Source organism: Pelophylax lessonae, assembly GCF_965119305.1.
Source record: "Pelophylax lessonae genome assembly, chromosome: 5".
NCBI classification, from domain to species: Eukaryota; Metazoa; Chordata; class Amphibia; order Anura; family Ranidae; genus Pelophylax; species Pelophylax lessonae.
Window position 1 is genome coordinate 216,759,186 of NC_138772.1, and position 12,206 is coordinate 216,771,391.

General features: G+C 48.7%; 1 protein-coding gene across 2 annotated transcripts in view; it reads left to right on the forward strand.

The window, feature by feature from the left end:
- Nucleotides 1–12,206, forward strand: part of TRANK1 (tetratricopeptide repeat and ankyrin repeat containing 1) — a 338,849-nt gene that overhangs the window by 14,439 nt on the left and 312,204 nt on the right. For both annotated transcript variants that reach the window (XM_082258385.1, XM_082258386.1), the window contains exon 2: nucleotides 3,177–3,218. In XM_082258385.1, the coding sequence (XP_082114511.1) occupies nucleotides 3,193–3,218 (26 nt within the window). In that variant the 5' untranslated portion in view covers nucleotides 3,177–3,192. The remainder of the gene's footprint in view (nucleotides 1–3,176; nucleotides 3,219–12,206) is intronic.

Consider the following 12,206-nt stretch of genomic DNA (forward strand, 5'->3'; position numbering starts at 1 on the left):
CTCTCGTTGGCGGTCATTCCTACCCTACTCAAGGCTAGGAAGGCCTCGTCCGGTAAGATATACTACCATACTTGGGAGGCTTATTTTGCCTGGTGTGAATCGCAGGGTTTCAATGCTCGCTCCTTTTCGGTGGCGAGGGTGTTAGCCTTCCTGCAATCTGGTGTGGACCAGCGTCCTGCGCTGACCACTGTTAGGGTCAGTTGTCTGCGCTGGCTATCCTTTTCCAGCGCCCTTTGGCGTCAAACTCTTTGATACGCACCTTTATTCAAGGGGTGCGTCATTTGGCTCCTCCTAGGAGAGCACCTTTTGCCTCCTTGGGACCTGAATTTGGTCCTGTCCGTTTTGCAACGTCCTCCATTTGAGAACATCAGGGAGATTCCTCTGCCTGTGCTGTCACGGAAGGTTGCCTTTCTGGTGGCGATCACATCTGCCTGCAGAGTGTCGGAGTTGGCGGCCCTGTCTTGCTGCTCTTCTTACCTGGTTGTTCATAGGGATAAGGTGGTCTTGCGTCCTCCCCAATCTTTCCTTGCTAAGGTGGTATCCGATTTTCATGTTAACAAGGACATTGTCTTGCCTTCGCTGTGTGCGAATCCTAAACATCCTAAGGAGTTTGCCTTGCATTCCTTGGATGTAGTCTGGACGATCAGGGTGTACCTGTCGTCCACTGAATCCTTCAGGAAGTCGGATTCTCTGTTTGTCCTTCCCGAGGGCCCTTGGAAGGGTATGGCTGTGTCTGCGGCAACCATTTCAAAATGGATCAGACAGACGATTGTACAGGCCTATTCGATAAGGGAACGGGTACCGCCCTTCCTTGTCAAGGCGCACTACCAGAGCGGTGAGTGCGTCATGGGCTTTCTGGCATCAAGCTTCGGTGGCCCAGGTGTGCAAGGCAGCGACTTGGTCGTCCGTGCACACTTTTTCCAAATTTTACAAACTTGATGTTTTGGCATCGGCAGATGCCTCCTTTGGCCGCAAGGTCCTGTGCGCGGCAGTGCCTTGAGGGGGACATGGCATTAGCCTGTCTCCGTCTGTTGGGTTTGTTTCCCCTTTGTTGATTTGCTTTCCTGGGTTTGTTTGCTCCTGTTGAGCTTTTCTGTTACCCAGCGTTTTTACCTTTCTGGTTCAGATAAGGTTCCTTTCTCTGACCTGGGTGCTGCGTTGCCTTTGTGGCGGTTGCGATTCCCACCCCTCATGTCTACACTGCTTTGGGACATCCCATAAGTGGTGACTGCATGAGTGGGCAGCGACTGTCAGAGGATGTAAGAGAAAACTGAATTTTTGTAAAATCTTACCGTAAAATTCCTTTCTCGGAGTCTTCTGACAGTCGCCGCCCCCGCTCCTCTTTTGTGGGGTTCTTGGACTAATTACTGCTTGCTACAAAACTGAGTTGGGAATGCTGATAGCAGGGGGGTATTGGACCAGTGGGACAGCCCCCTACAGGTGTGTCTATGCAAATTGTTTTGTGTTTTAACAAGTCTTAAGCTTAGCTTGCTCCTGTGGATAAGAGGCCAATACCCATAAGTGATGACTGTATGAGTGGGCGGCGACTGTCAGAGGACTCAGAGAAAGGAATTTTACGGTAAGATTTTGTAAAAATTCCGTTATCTGTTTGGCAGACGAACAACAAACTAGATGATTGCCTTTAGGGAAACCTTTATCAGCTAGTTTTGAAGCCTGGTCTGACCACTGTTGTACTTATTGGTGTCTGCTCTAGGCTCCATCAACTTAAATCCCAGCTCCAGCTAAAAATGTAATGTCATTTTGGATGGATTGGAGAAGGGTTATATTCTCTGTCAGGTTTTAGTGCAATCAGTGTTATTGGAAATCCCTGCAATGGGGACAAAGATTCATACAGTTTTAATAGTTAGAAAAGGTTAAACTGCATTTATCGTTCATCGGCAGACGCAGCTCCATATCTCATTAGACCTTTGGGTTATGCTCCTCCAATCAGGAATAGGCACTAGGCAGGAAAAAGCCTATGGGGGCTGTCCCTGCAGGCATAACCCACAACACTCTGCTACAGTAGTCAGATGGTTTCTTCCTAGTTTTAGGATTTGGACCTAGTTCCCTGCAGGGACTTCGGTCTTGGCTATTAATAGGGAAAGTTTTTTTTTTTTTATTTTGTGATTTTCTTCACTAGAGTTCCCGGAGAACTACAATCAACAGCCGGCTGTGGTTTCGAACTGGATATTCTATATCATTACGGTCTCCCAGCCTGGCCAGCTAGCAGGTTATAGTCCAGAATGCATGGGGCGGACATTTTCTTATATTCCCCAATGCTGGACAGGGCACGGAAAGCTGTGCTTGTCCTTTCCTGTGAAGGAACTTTTTACTTTCATTTTCACAGAGCCTGCTGGCAGTCAACTGAGTGGTCTGGTAATTGATTTCTGGGGTCCTCTGTAGGTTTTCTCACTTACTCTGCTAGCAGATTGTATTGGATTGGGATTAGGTATACCATGCAGTTAGCGGTAGGGTCGTGATTTTGTTTTTTGTTTTTTTTTTTTTTTTAAAGCGACATTTCACTATTTTCATTATTGGGTAAAATGGAGTCCCAGGGTACTATTTCACCTACAGACCCCTAGGAGTGGCTGCGGAACCTTCTGGGTCACAGCCCCAGTCTGGGCTTACATCAGTCTTGGAAAGCCTGGTGTCAAAGGTGGATTTTGTGTGTTCATCGAAAGACGCAGCACCCACCCCTCTGCTTCTGAAGTGAATGGGGTTTTTTGTCTTCTAAACACTGCTTGCAACGAAACTGACTACTGTAGCAGAGTGTGCGGGTCTATGCCTGCAGGAACAACCCCCATAGGCGTGGTAAAGCTTTTTCCTGACTAGTGCCTATTTCTTATTGGAGGAGCATAACCTAATGGTCTAAAGAGATATGGAGCTGCGTCTGTCGAACTTCAGAGAAAAGGATTTTACGGTAATTACAAAAATCCATTTTTTTCTTTTTTCTGTGTGTTCCTTCCTGCCCCAGTTACATCTGTTGGAATGTAGTTATATTGTACTTATATATTACTCATGTACTACTTGTTACCAACTTCTCTTTGATTTGGTCGCAATTAAAGAAATCTTCCCTATTATAGCATGGCTATGAAAATGTTGTTCTTAAACTTATTGTTGCTTAAAAAAATAGTTTAATGCTTTTTACATCTATCTTTTTTCTTTTTGTCCTCTAGACTAGACTGATTTACAATGAATAACGTAAATGGCCCCCCTTGGTAGGTAACGCTTGGATGGTTCTTTAATGAATGAAGGTTATATTATTTGTGGTACATTATTCTCAGTTGTGTAAAGTAGAAGTAATTTTTTTATTTTTTTTCTTTCCTATATTGCCATTATATTGCAGCTTACCAATCCCTAAATGCAGTGGCTTTCTCTTCACCTGGTAATCCTGCCAGTAACACACTTCTTGCCTTAGGTTGTCTCCACTTTACTAATGCACTGGAGGAGCTACCGGGACACCTTTTGGACAGCCGCATTGTCCGTCTCGGGAGGGGGGGTTGTGTGAGATGCAGATTTAGATGAACTTGGCTAACCAATTAAAGCTGAACTCCAGCTAACACTTTTTAAAGAATTACAGCAACAGTTTTTTTCCTTTCAGTTAAAGGCTGAGTTTTCCTTTTCCAGAAAATAGTCGGTGTAGTTAAGGAACCCTAGTAGATATTAAAGCTGTGCAGCTTTGAAAAATGGATCATTCATTTTCTTCTTGCATGTAAGCTCATTTCCATAGGCGACGCTTTAAAATGTTTTATAGGTTACCAGTTCAAAGTTAGAGAGCCGGTCTAGCGGTAGAATTATTGCTCTTCCTTCAACGATTGCAGCGATATCTACCTATGCGTTTGCTTCTGTTTTTTTATTCTATTTTTTCACTTTCCCTTTAATTTTTTTTTGATCACTTTCATTCCTATTACAAGGAATGTAAACATCCCTTGTAATAAGAATAGGTCATGACAGGTCCTCTTTTTATGGAGAGATCTGGGGTCTATAAGTTCCCACATCTCTCATATGCTGGAAAGCCTACGATATATATATAAAAAAAAAAAAATTTGATCTCAGTCTTTCCAGCAAAAAAAAAAAAAATGTCAGTGTTTACATCTGCCAGAGCCAGAAGTGATGTCATGCTTCCGGCCTCTGAGGGTCATGAGATATGGCTTTTATAATGTAGGGAATGGCTGGCTGAAAAAAAAGATATCTGGATGATGCCTTTTAGCTGCAGGCATCATCCAGATATCTTTACTCAAAATAAATGACGTCATATGACGTCCAACCGGGGGAAGTGGTAAACAACCAGCTAAATGTAAAAAGAACATTGCATGTGGTGTTTTTAATAGTTTTTTTTTTTTTTAATTGATAACATTTTTAGTAAACACCCGCATGCGCTAATTTACCACTATTTTTGGTGCGATATTTTTGTGAATTGAGCCCAATGTATTCTCTGTTCTCCAAGAGCAAACAAAACTCTGTGTAATCGCCCTCCACCTGGTGTGTTTGAGAATAAATCACCTTGAATTTATAACTGTGTAAGTTTAACCACTTGTTGACCAGCCGCTGCAGATATACGGTGGTAGGCAGGTTCCCGTGAATCGCCATACCTGTACGGCGGTTCTCGGGAGCGATCCTGGAGGGGACGCACGCGCCCATTCGCCAGTGGGAAAGCTGATCCAAATGCGGTGGCCAAATGCGATTGCTGTCTGTGGAGAGTGAACGGCGGTCTGCTGTTATAAACACAGCAGACCGTTGTTCTCTCAGCAATCAACACAGAGCTGTTGATTTTATAAGCCCCCCCCCCCCCAGTTAGAAAACATCCTTTGATCCTCCCCCAGATTACCCCTTCCCTGCCAGTGTCATGAGTACAGTGATAGTGCATATTTTGTAGCACTGATTACTATAGAAATGTCACTGGTCTCCCTAAAATTGTCAAAAATGTCAGGTGTCCGATCTGTCCTCCGCAATGTCGCAGTCCTGCTAAAAATCGCTGATCGCCACCATTACTAGAAAAAAAAAAAACATAAATTTTTCCCCTAGATAACTTTTGCACGAACCAATCAAAATATTTATTAAGAATTTTTTTACCAAAAATATGTGGCAGAATACAAATTAGCCTAAAATTATGAAAAAATTTGATTTTTAATTTTTTTTTTATTAGGAATGTTATATTGCAGAAAGTTAAAATATGGCCTGGTCATTAAGGGGGAAAATCTTTGGTCCAGAAGTGTTTAAAGTGATTGTAAAGTCTCGGGTCCCTTTTCGGCTCTCCTGGTCCCTTCATTCTGTTAAGTGCCCCCACAGCAGGCAGCTTGCTATGGGGGCACCCGAACCAAGCTGCAGTTCTGTGTATCCATTCAGATGCTGAGCCCGGGTTCGGCCCTGCCCTCTCTTTCTCCTAATTGGCTAACTGACTTTGTTTGGCCATTGGCTCCCACTGCTCTGTATCAGCCAATCAGGAAGTCACAGACAGCCAAGGCACTCATGGACATCGCTGGATAGAGATGGGACTCAGATAAATATTAGGGATGCTGGGGCTGCTGCTGCTGCTGCTGCACACAGAAGGCTTTTTGTCTTAATGCATCGAATGCATGAAGATAAAAAAAAACCCTCTGCCTTTACATCCCCTTTAATCAGGTCTTAAATGATCTATGTCTTTTACCAAGCCAGCCTTCCAAATATCTTACTTCACATATTACTCCTCAATGGTCAATATTAGACACCCTGAGTAGACTCTTCCCCATATGGTCAATGACATCACTGGGTGACCCCACCTCTTTGTTTACTTAGGCTATGGGCAGAACTGGGGATGTCATTCGGTGTGAGGCAAGCAAGTTTTTTTTTTTTTTTTTCATTTTTTTTCTTCCCATTTCTTACGGGCTGGCAGTCATCCTTCATTGTGATTGATGTTTATCTGCATCGCTAGACAACATGAATGAAGATGTATGTACAATGTGGGATAGTAAAGTAAAAGCAGCACACATTACACGTTGTTGTGCACATAGTTACCCCTTGATTGCTCCAAAATGTTAACCCCTTCCCAGCCAGTGTCATTAGTACAGTGTCAGTGAACAGTATTATCACTGTATTAGTGTCACTAATGATGTCCGTTTTCAGTTAGTGACCCTCCCAGATAAAGTCTGTTAGTGCCATATTGCCCTCCACTCACAGTACCACTATAAGTGGCTGATCACAGCCATTACAGCATAGCGTCAATAGCTGCCTAAATTCCAGTATATATACCATAGCCTGTAGACGCTATAATTTTGATACAAAAAATTATTATACGGTTATTGGAATATTTTTACCAAAGACATAGAGCAGAACACATTTTGAGGCTTTTTTTTTTTTAAATTTTTCTTTTTTATAACGGAAATTACAAAATATCTCTTTTCTCTATCGTTCATTGACGGACGCAGTTCTCTCTGATTCATATCAGTAGGGTTATACTGCCCCTACAGGAGTAGGACACTAGGCAGAAAAGTTCTGGCTACGCATATGGGCAGTCCCGGAGGGTAACACCCTCTCTCTTCCTGCATAGGATGTCAGTTTTAATCTGCCTAGTCAGGAGTAAGGACCTAGTTCCTTGCTGGGATCTCTGGTCCTGGCATATATAAAGTATTTTTTTATGTAGAATTTTTTTTAGCTAGCCTTTTTTTCTCCGGAACTTTTTTCCCTGTGAGATCTTCAAGCAATTATGCCGGGCTGGGCGACAGACTGGACCCCCATATCCAGTGGTCACCCTAGTCTGGCCAGCGAGCGCGTACAGGCCTTAGCTCCGCGCGTGGTCGGCTGCGTCATAGTCCCACTGGACGGGGACTGGCCCCGCGAGTTAAACGTCTCGCCAGGACGCACACGACAGGGTCTAGGCTGATGTCGCAGCTTTCCTATTTGGCCGATAGCCCCCCTACTCTGGTGGCATGGGGTCCTGTCAAGAGATGGCGCCCGCCTGTGTTCCCGGTATGGTGAGTAAATGTCCAACCCCCCCCCCCCCCCCTCCCTGGCGTATTCTGGGGTGGACGCGGGCCCTCTCCCTGGCATGGTCGGACCCTCGCACTCCTGGGTTTCCCTCTGTCCTATTGTGACCCCCCCTTTTTGTCTACCCCCCCATGTGGGGGACTGTTTGGGCCTACCTGAGCCTGGGGCCTAGTGTGTAGGCCGCATGGGGGGCCGGGTAAGTGTGCACTGTCTGCAGTACTCAATGATTGTGCAGGGGGGGCCCTTGCTGGGGTTCTTCTGAAGTGGATGGTGCGGATGGGCGTTTGGGGGGGTCCCCCAAAAGGCCCCCAAATGCTGCAATTTTCGGGCGGGCCGGTGTTCCGTGAGGATTACCTACCCGTGAGAAAAACCTACCCTCGTCACTTCCGGTGCACCCTCATTGTCTGTAACGCGGCGGTGACATTAAAACAGCTGCCCGACAATATGAATCATCTCCGCTCCTTCCCCTGACACTTCACTGATGTCGGCTAGTAAATTTAAAAGCGCCGCCGGGTGTATGAGAAGATACATAACGGACCCGCCAGCCGCTTTTATATTTACTCGCCGACATCAGTGAAGTGACAGGGGAAGGAGCGGAGTTGATTCATATTGTCGGGCAGCTGTTTTAATGTCACCGCCGCGTGGGTAGCTTTTTTTCACGGACACCCTAATACTGTCATACTACTGCGCATGCCCAGTAGTCAGCTCCTTATCTTTTTCATTCGGTTTCCGGGGCTCTGAGCATGCGCAGTGCTGCGCTGCTCAGCTGTTCCTGCCCGGAAGTGACGAAGGTAGGTTTTTCTCACGGGGTAGGTAAATCTCACGTTACACCGCCATTTTGTTGTAGTTTCTGTCTGCTTCTATGGAGGCGGCCATCTTGGTACACCCGTTTTCGGCCATTTTGCTGGAGATTTTTTGCAGTGAAGGCCGATGGGAGTGCCTGAAGGAGACAGTGAGTCTTGAGGGTGGTCTCTCCCTCTCTGTGGGGGTCCATTAGCGCGTGCCTGACCTCTGGGGGGCGCTGTAGCGCTGTGGGTCTGTTTTTAAAAAAATATTGTAATTGTTTTCATTTTTTCTTTTTTTTTTAAAGTTGCTGGCGGGTTCCTCAGGTTCAGTATGGACCCTGCGGGCCATTTTTTCCCACCTGACCCCCTCACGGAGGCCGCAGGGCCTTCCGGATCTCCACTGTCCGTCTATGCCTTTTCGGCCGTTCGGGCGCATTTGGGCCCGGGGGGTGGTGGTAGGTGCGCTAAAACTTTTCTCCACCTACCCCTGCCTCTTTTGATGTCTCGGAGTCTGAGTCTGGCTCAGGCTCCGCAGGCGTGGGCCTGACATGGGCCTCCCTGCTGGGTCTGTTACCTCGCGCCCTGTCTCCTTGGATGATGAGGATGACATTTCCACCTCCCCTGCCGCGTCAGGCGCTGGTGGACGCACTGGCTGTTTTCGGTGCGTGGCACCCTGCAATTTGGGGGTCGCAGCGGCGGCTGCGCCCAGGGCGCAGGTGGCCTCTGGCACTCACATGCCACCTGGAGCTGCTCATTTTGTTGGCTGCTCTGCTCATGTAGGAGTGGAACCGTCTGAGACGTTCTCCTGGGATGTCTAAGCAGCCATTAGCCATTGCCCTTTTGGGGGAGTCTCTGGTACAGAGGACTGTTTCCGCCTTTGGTGGACGTACGCTCTCTAGCTGAATGGGACTATCGTTGTTCCGGCGGAGGAATCCCCGTCCTTTAAGGACTTAGGGGATAGGATGGCGCGGGCTGTGGCCTGCACTCTGTGCTCCCTGGCGTAGCTGCACTGGGACCAGTGTTCATGTTTGCCCTTGCCACGCAGACTCTGCCTGATGGGCGGAGTCCCAACACCGCAATTTGGTGTGGGGCATGTCCCTCTTGCTCTGGGGTAGCTGTTGGACCAGCTGGCGCAGGGGCTGCATTTTGTTTGCGATGCCGCGCTGGTCGAGGCTCCCTTTGTATAACACCTTGTCGTTTTTTGGCGGTGGTTGACCGGAGTCCACTTGACCGGAGTGTTGGTCTGCTGATCAAACTTCTAAGAAGGTCTTAATGGATCTCCCTTTTCAGGGGGATCGCCTGTTTGGCGCTGTCAGGGGTGAGGGCCTTTGTCGCAGTCAGGGTTCCTCCCTTTCGGCTCGCAGTTTCTTCGTCCCTCGGCGACAGTCGATTTGGCAAAGTCCTTCCAGACTTCCGCGATGGTTCCAGAAGACCCTGGTCTGGCGTACATGGGTTTGGTTTTTTCCAGACTTGCTGCCAAGGCCTACGTGGCCTGATTGTGCTTCTTCTCCCATCTAGGGGGTCGAGGACCTGCGGCTGGCCCGGATCCCAGGCTGACTGGGTTCAGGAGGTCATGCGGTCCAGGTTGCAAGATTGAGTTTCGATCCGGTTATTTCCGGTAAGGTTTTTTCCCTTCCAATGTGCGGCTGTCTCCGGATCGCTTACAGCCACTCTGTAGGGCAGTTCAGGCTCTGGTTCAACAAGCTGGACCTACTGGTCTTTTTGTTTCCGTGTGGATCACAAATTCAAGTTGGTATTGGTTTGCACGGTGGTGGCTTCTCTACATAAGGGGGCTTCCTGGCCTCCATAGACATCAAGCTGCCTACCTTCACGTCCCATTATGTTCTGGACAGCTACGGGTTCTCCTTTTTTTGCAGCGGGGAAGAATCTCTTGGTTTGTGGCGTTACCCTTTGGTCTCGCTTATGCTGCTAGGGTCTTCATGACGGTGTTGGCTCCGGTCCTGGCGCTGTTGCGGCAACGGGCGTATCGGCCCTGGTTTCCTGGCCGCTCTGCTTCTCCATTTGGAGTCCCCTACGGTGCTGACAACGAAGTTGGTTGTCACCGTGGGAACTCTGGTGGATCGTCTGAATCTTCAGAAGTCATCCCTGGTCCTTTCCATGAGACTGGATTTTCTGAGTCTGACTTTGGACTTGTCCTCGGTCAGATGTTTCTCCCTCCGGGGTCAAAACTCTTGGCATTTTAGACTGCAGTCAACTGTTGCTGTTCTGCACATGGTCTTTTCTTTGGACCTGCATGCAAGTTCTGGGACTGATGGTGTTGTTTTTCAAGACGGTCCCTTTCGCTCAATCCCTCTGGGGATCCCCCAGGAGGCACTTCTTCTCGAAGGCGACTGGAATCCAAACTCTCTGGACTTGCGGATCCGGCTGGGCCGGGTGCCTGGGGAGTCTTGCTCTGCAATCCTTTCCTCCCTGTCTACTGAACAATTGTCACCATGGTGCAAGCTTGTCCGGGTGGGGAGGAGTCCTCGGTAAGTTTTTGTGCTTCGGAAGTATGGTCCCTGGAGGATCCAGGTTACCACTTATTGTCCTGGGGCTGAGAGCGTTCCAGCTTTGTCTAGTTCACTGGATCGGGCACCTGCAGCTGTCCGGTGCACTTTCAATTGACTACGCCACGACCGTGGCTTGTCATTCACCATGGGGGCACCATAAGTGTCCTTGCTGCCTTGGAATCAATGTTTCTTCGTTGGGCAGAGCACCTTGTTCCGGCTCTATCCGCTGTTCCCTTTCCAGGGGGGAAACAACACAATTGGTAGGCAGTTTGCCTCAGTCGACTGGCCCTGGATGCAGGGCAATAGTCCCTTCATCCGGAGTCGTTCCAGCAGTTGTGCCTTAGTTTGAGGGCACTCCGGACATGGGCCTGTTGGCATCGCATCTACAGGATAGTGCAGAGGTCATAGCCTGCTCCCGGGACCCTCTGGCGGGTGCATTGGTGGCCTCATGGGTTCTGTCATGGGCAAGAACATTCGCTTGGTTCAACATGTTCAATGCTGAGATGTTTGGCGTGGTCACCTGTGCAAGGCTGCCGCCACCATGGTCGTGCGAGAGTGCTCACGGATGGGCCGAGTTCAGTGTCAGCTGCTGTCTGCCTTTCCTCCTCTCCTGTTGCTGCCAAGAATCCTTCGCAGCATCGAGGCGGCGGGATTTCGGTCATTCTCGTTGCTCCGGACTTGCCTCGCTGAGCTTGGTATGCCGACCTGGTCAGGCTTGCCGCTAACGCTCCTTGGGTTTTCTTCTCTCCGGGGCCGATCTCCCATCCGACTTTACATTCGACGGCTTGCGGCTTGGCTGTTGTAAGCCAGGTGTCAAAGGACGGGGGGTTGTCTGCTTCGGTGATTCCCACACGTAAAGCGTAAAGCGTGGGGAAGCGTCTTTTATGATGATGATTTTTTTTTTTTCATCATATGAGAAAGTCGCGTATTGCGTGGTGTGAGTCTTCTTCTTGGGCTCCCCCTCGCTCTTGCTCAGTGGCCGGATCTTGGCTTCCGTCAACGGGGGGATTGATCAAAAAGTTGGCCTTGAGTACTGTCAAGGGTCAGGTTTTCGGCTTTGATCATTTTTATTCCACAGGCCGTTGGCCGCCAGTTCCCTGGTGCGTAACTTTTTCCAGGGGGTGTGACACTTGGTTCTTGCGGTGCGACCTCCGTCGCCAACTGGGGACCTTGGTTGGTGCAGTCGGTTCTTCCAGACCCTCCTTTGCGAGTATCGTGGGTATCCTCTGCTTGCCTTATTGTAGAAGGTGGCTTTGGTTGCTGTCACTCTGCACACGCGGTGTCAGCACTGGCGACATTGTCCTGTCATTCTCCCTATTTGTTGGTTCATGGGGCCAGGTGGTACTTCGTCCGGATCCGTCCTTCCCTCCGAAGGTGGTTTCTAGTGTTCACTTTCACGGGGCCATTGTGTTGCCATCTTGTGTCCTGAGCCCCCTCATCCTACAGAATGTGCGCTGCATACTCTGGATGGAGTTTGGCACTCGAGCGGTACTTGGCGACTACTGAGTCTTCCCGTAGTCAGGTTCACTCTCTGTGCTAACGGATGGCCCTAGGACAGGGCTGCCTGTGTCTGCTGCGACTATTTCCAGGTGTATCGGACAGTCGGTGGTGCAGGCTTCTTTATTTATGGGTCAGGTCCTACCTTTCCCGCTTCCTGGGCTTTTTGCCATACAGGCATCTGTGCTTCAGGTTGTAAGATGACTACCTGGTCGTTTGTTCACACCTTTGCTACGTTTTATGAGGTGGATTTGCTGGCATCTGTAGATGCCTCTTTTCGGCCGCAAGGTTTTTTGCTGGCTGCTGTTTGGAGGGCTTTTGGCCTTCCTTGAGGGTGTTTACTGTTTGTTTTCAGATGGGCCTCATCTTTTGTTCTGATGAGTCATATGCTGCCTGGTTGGCTGTTTTTGGCCTTGGGGACTTGTTCTTTTTCTGCTGTTCCCACCCCTCA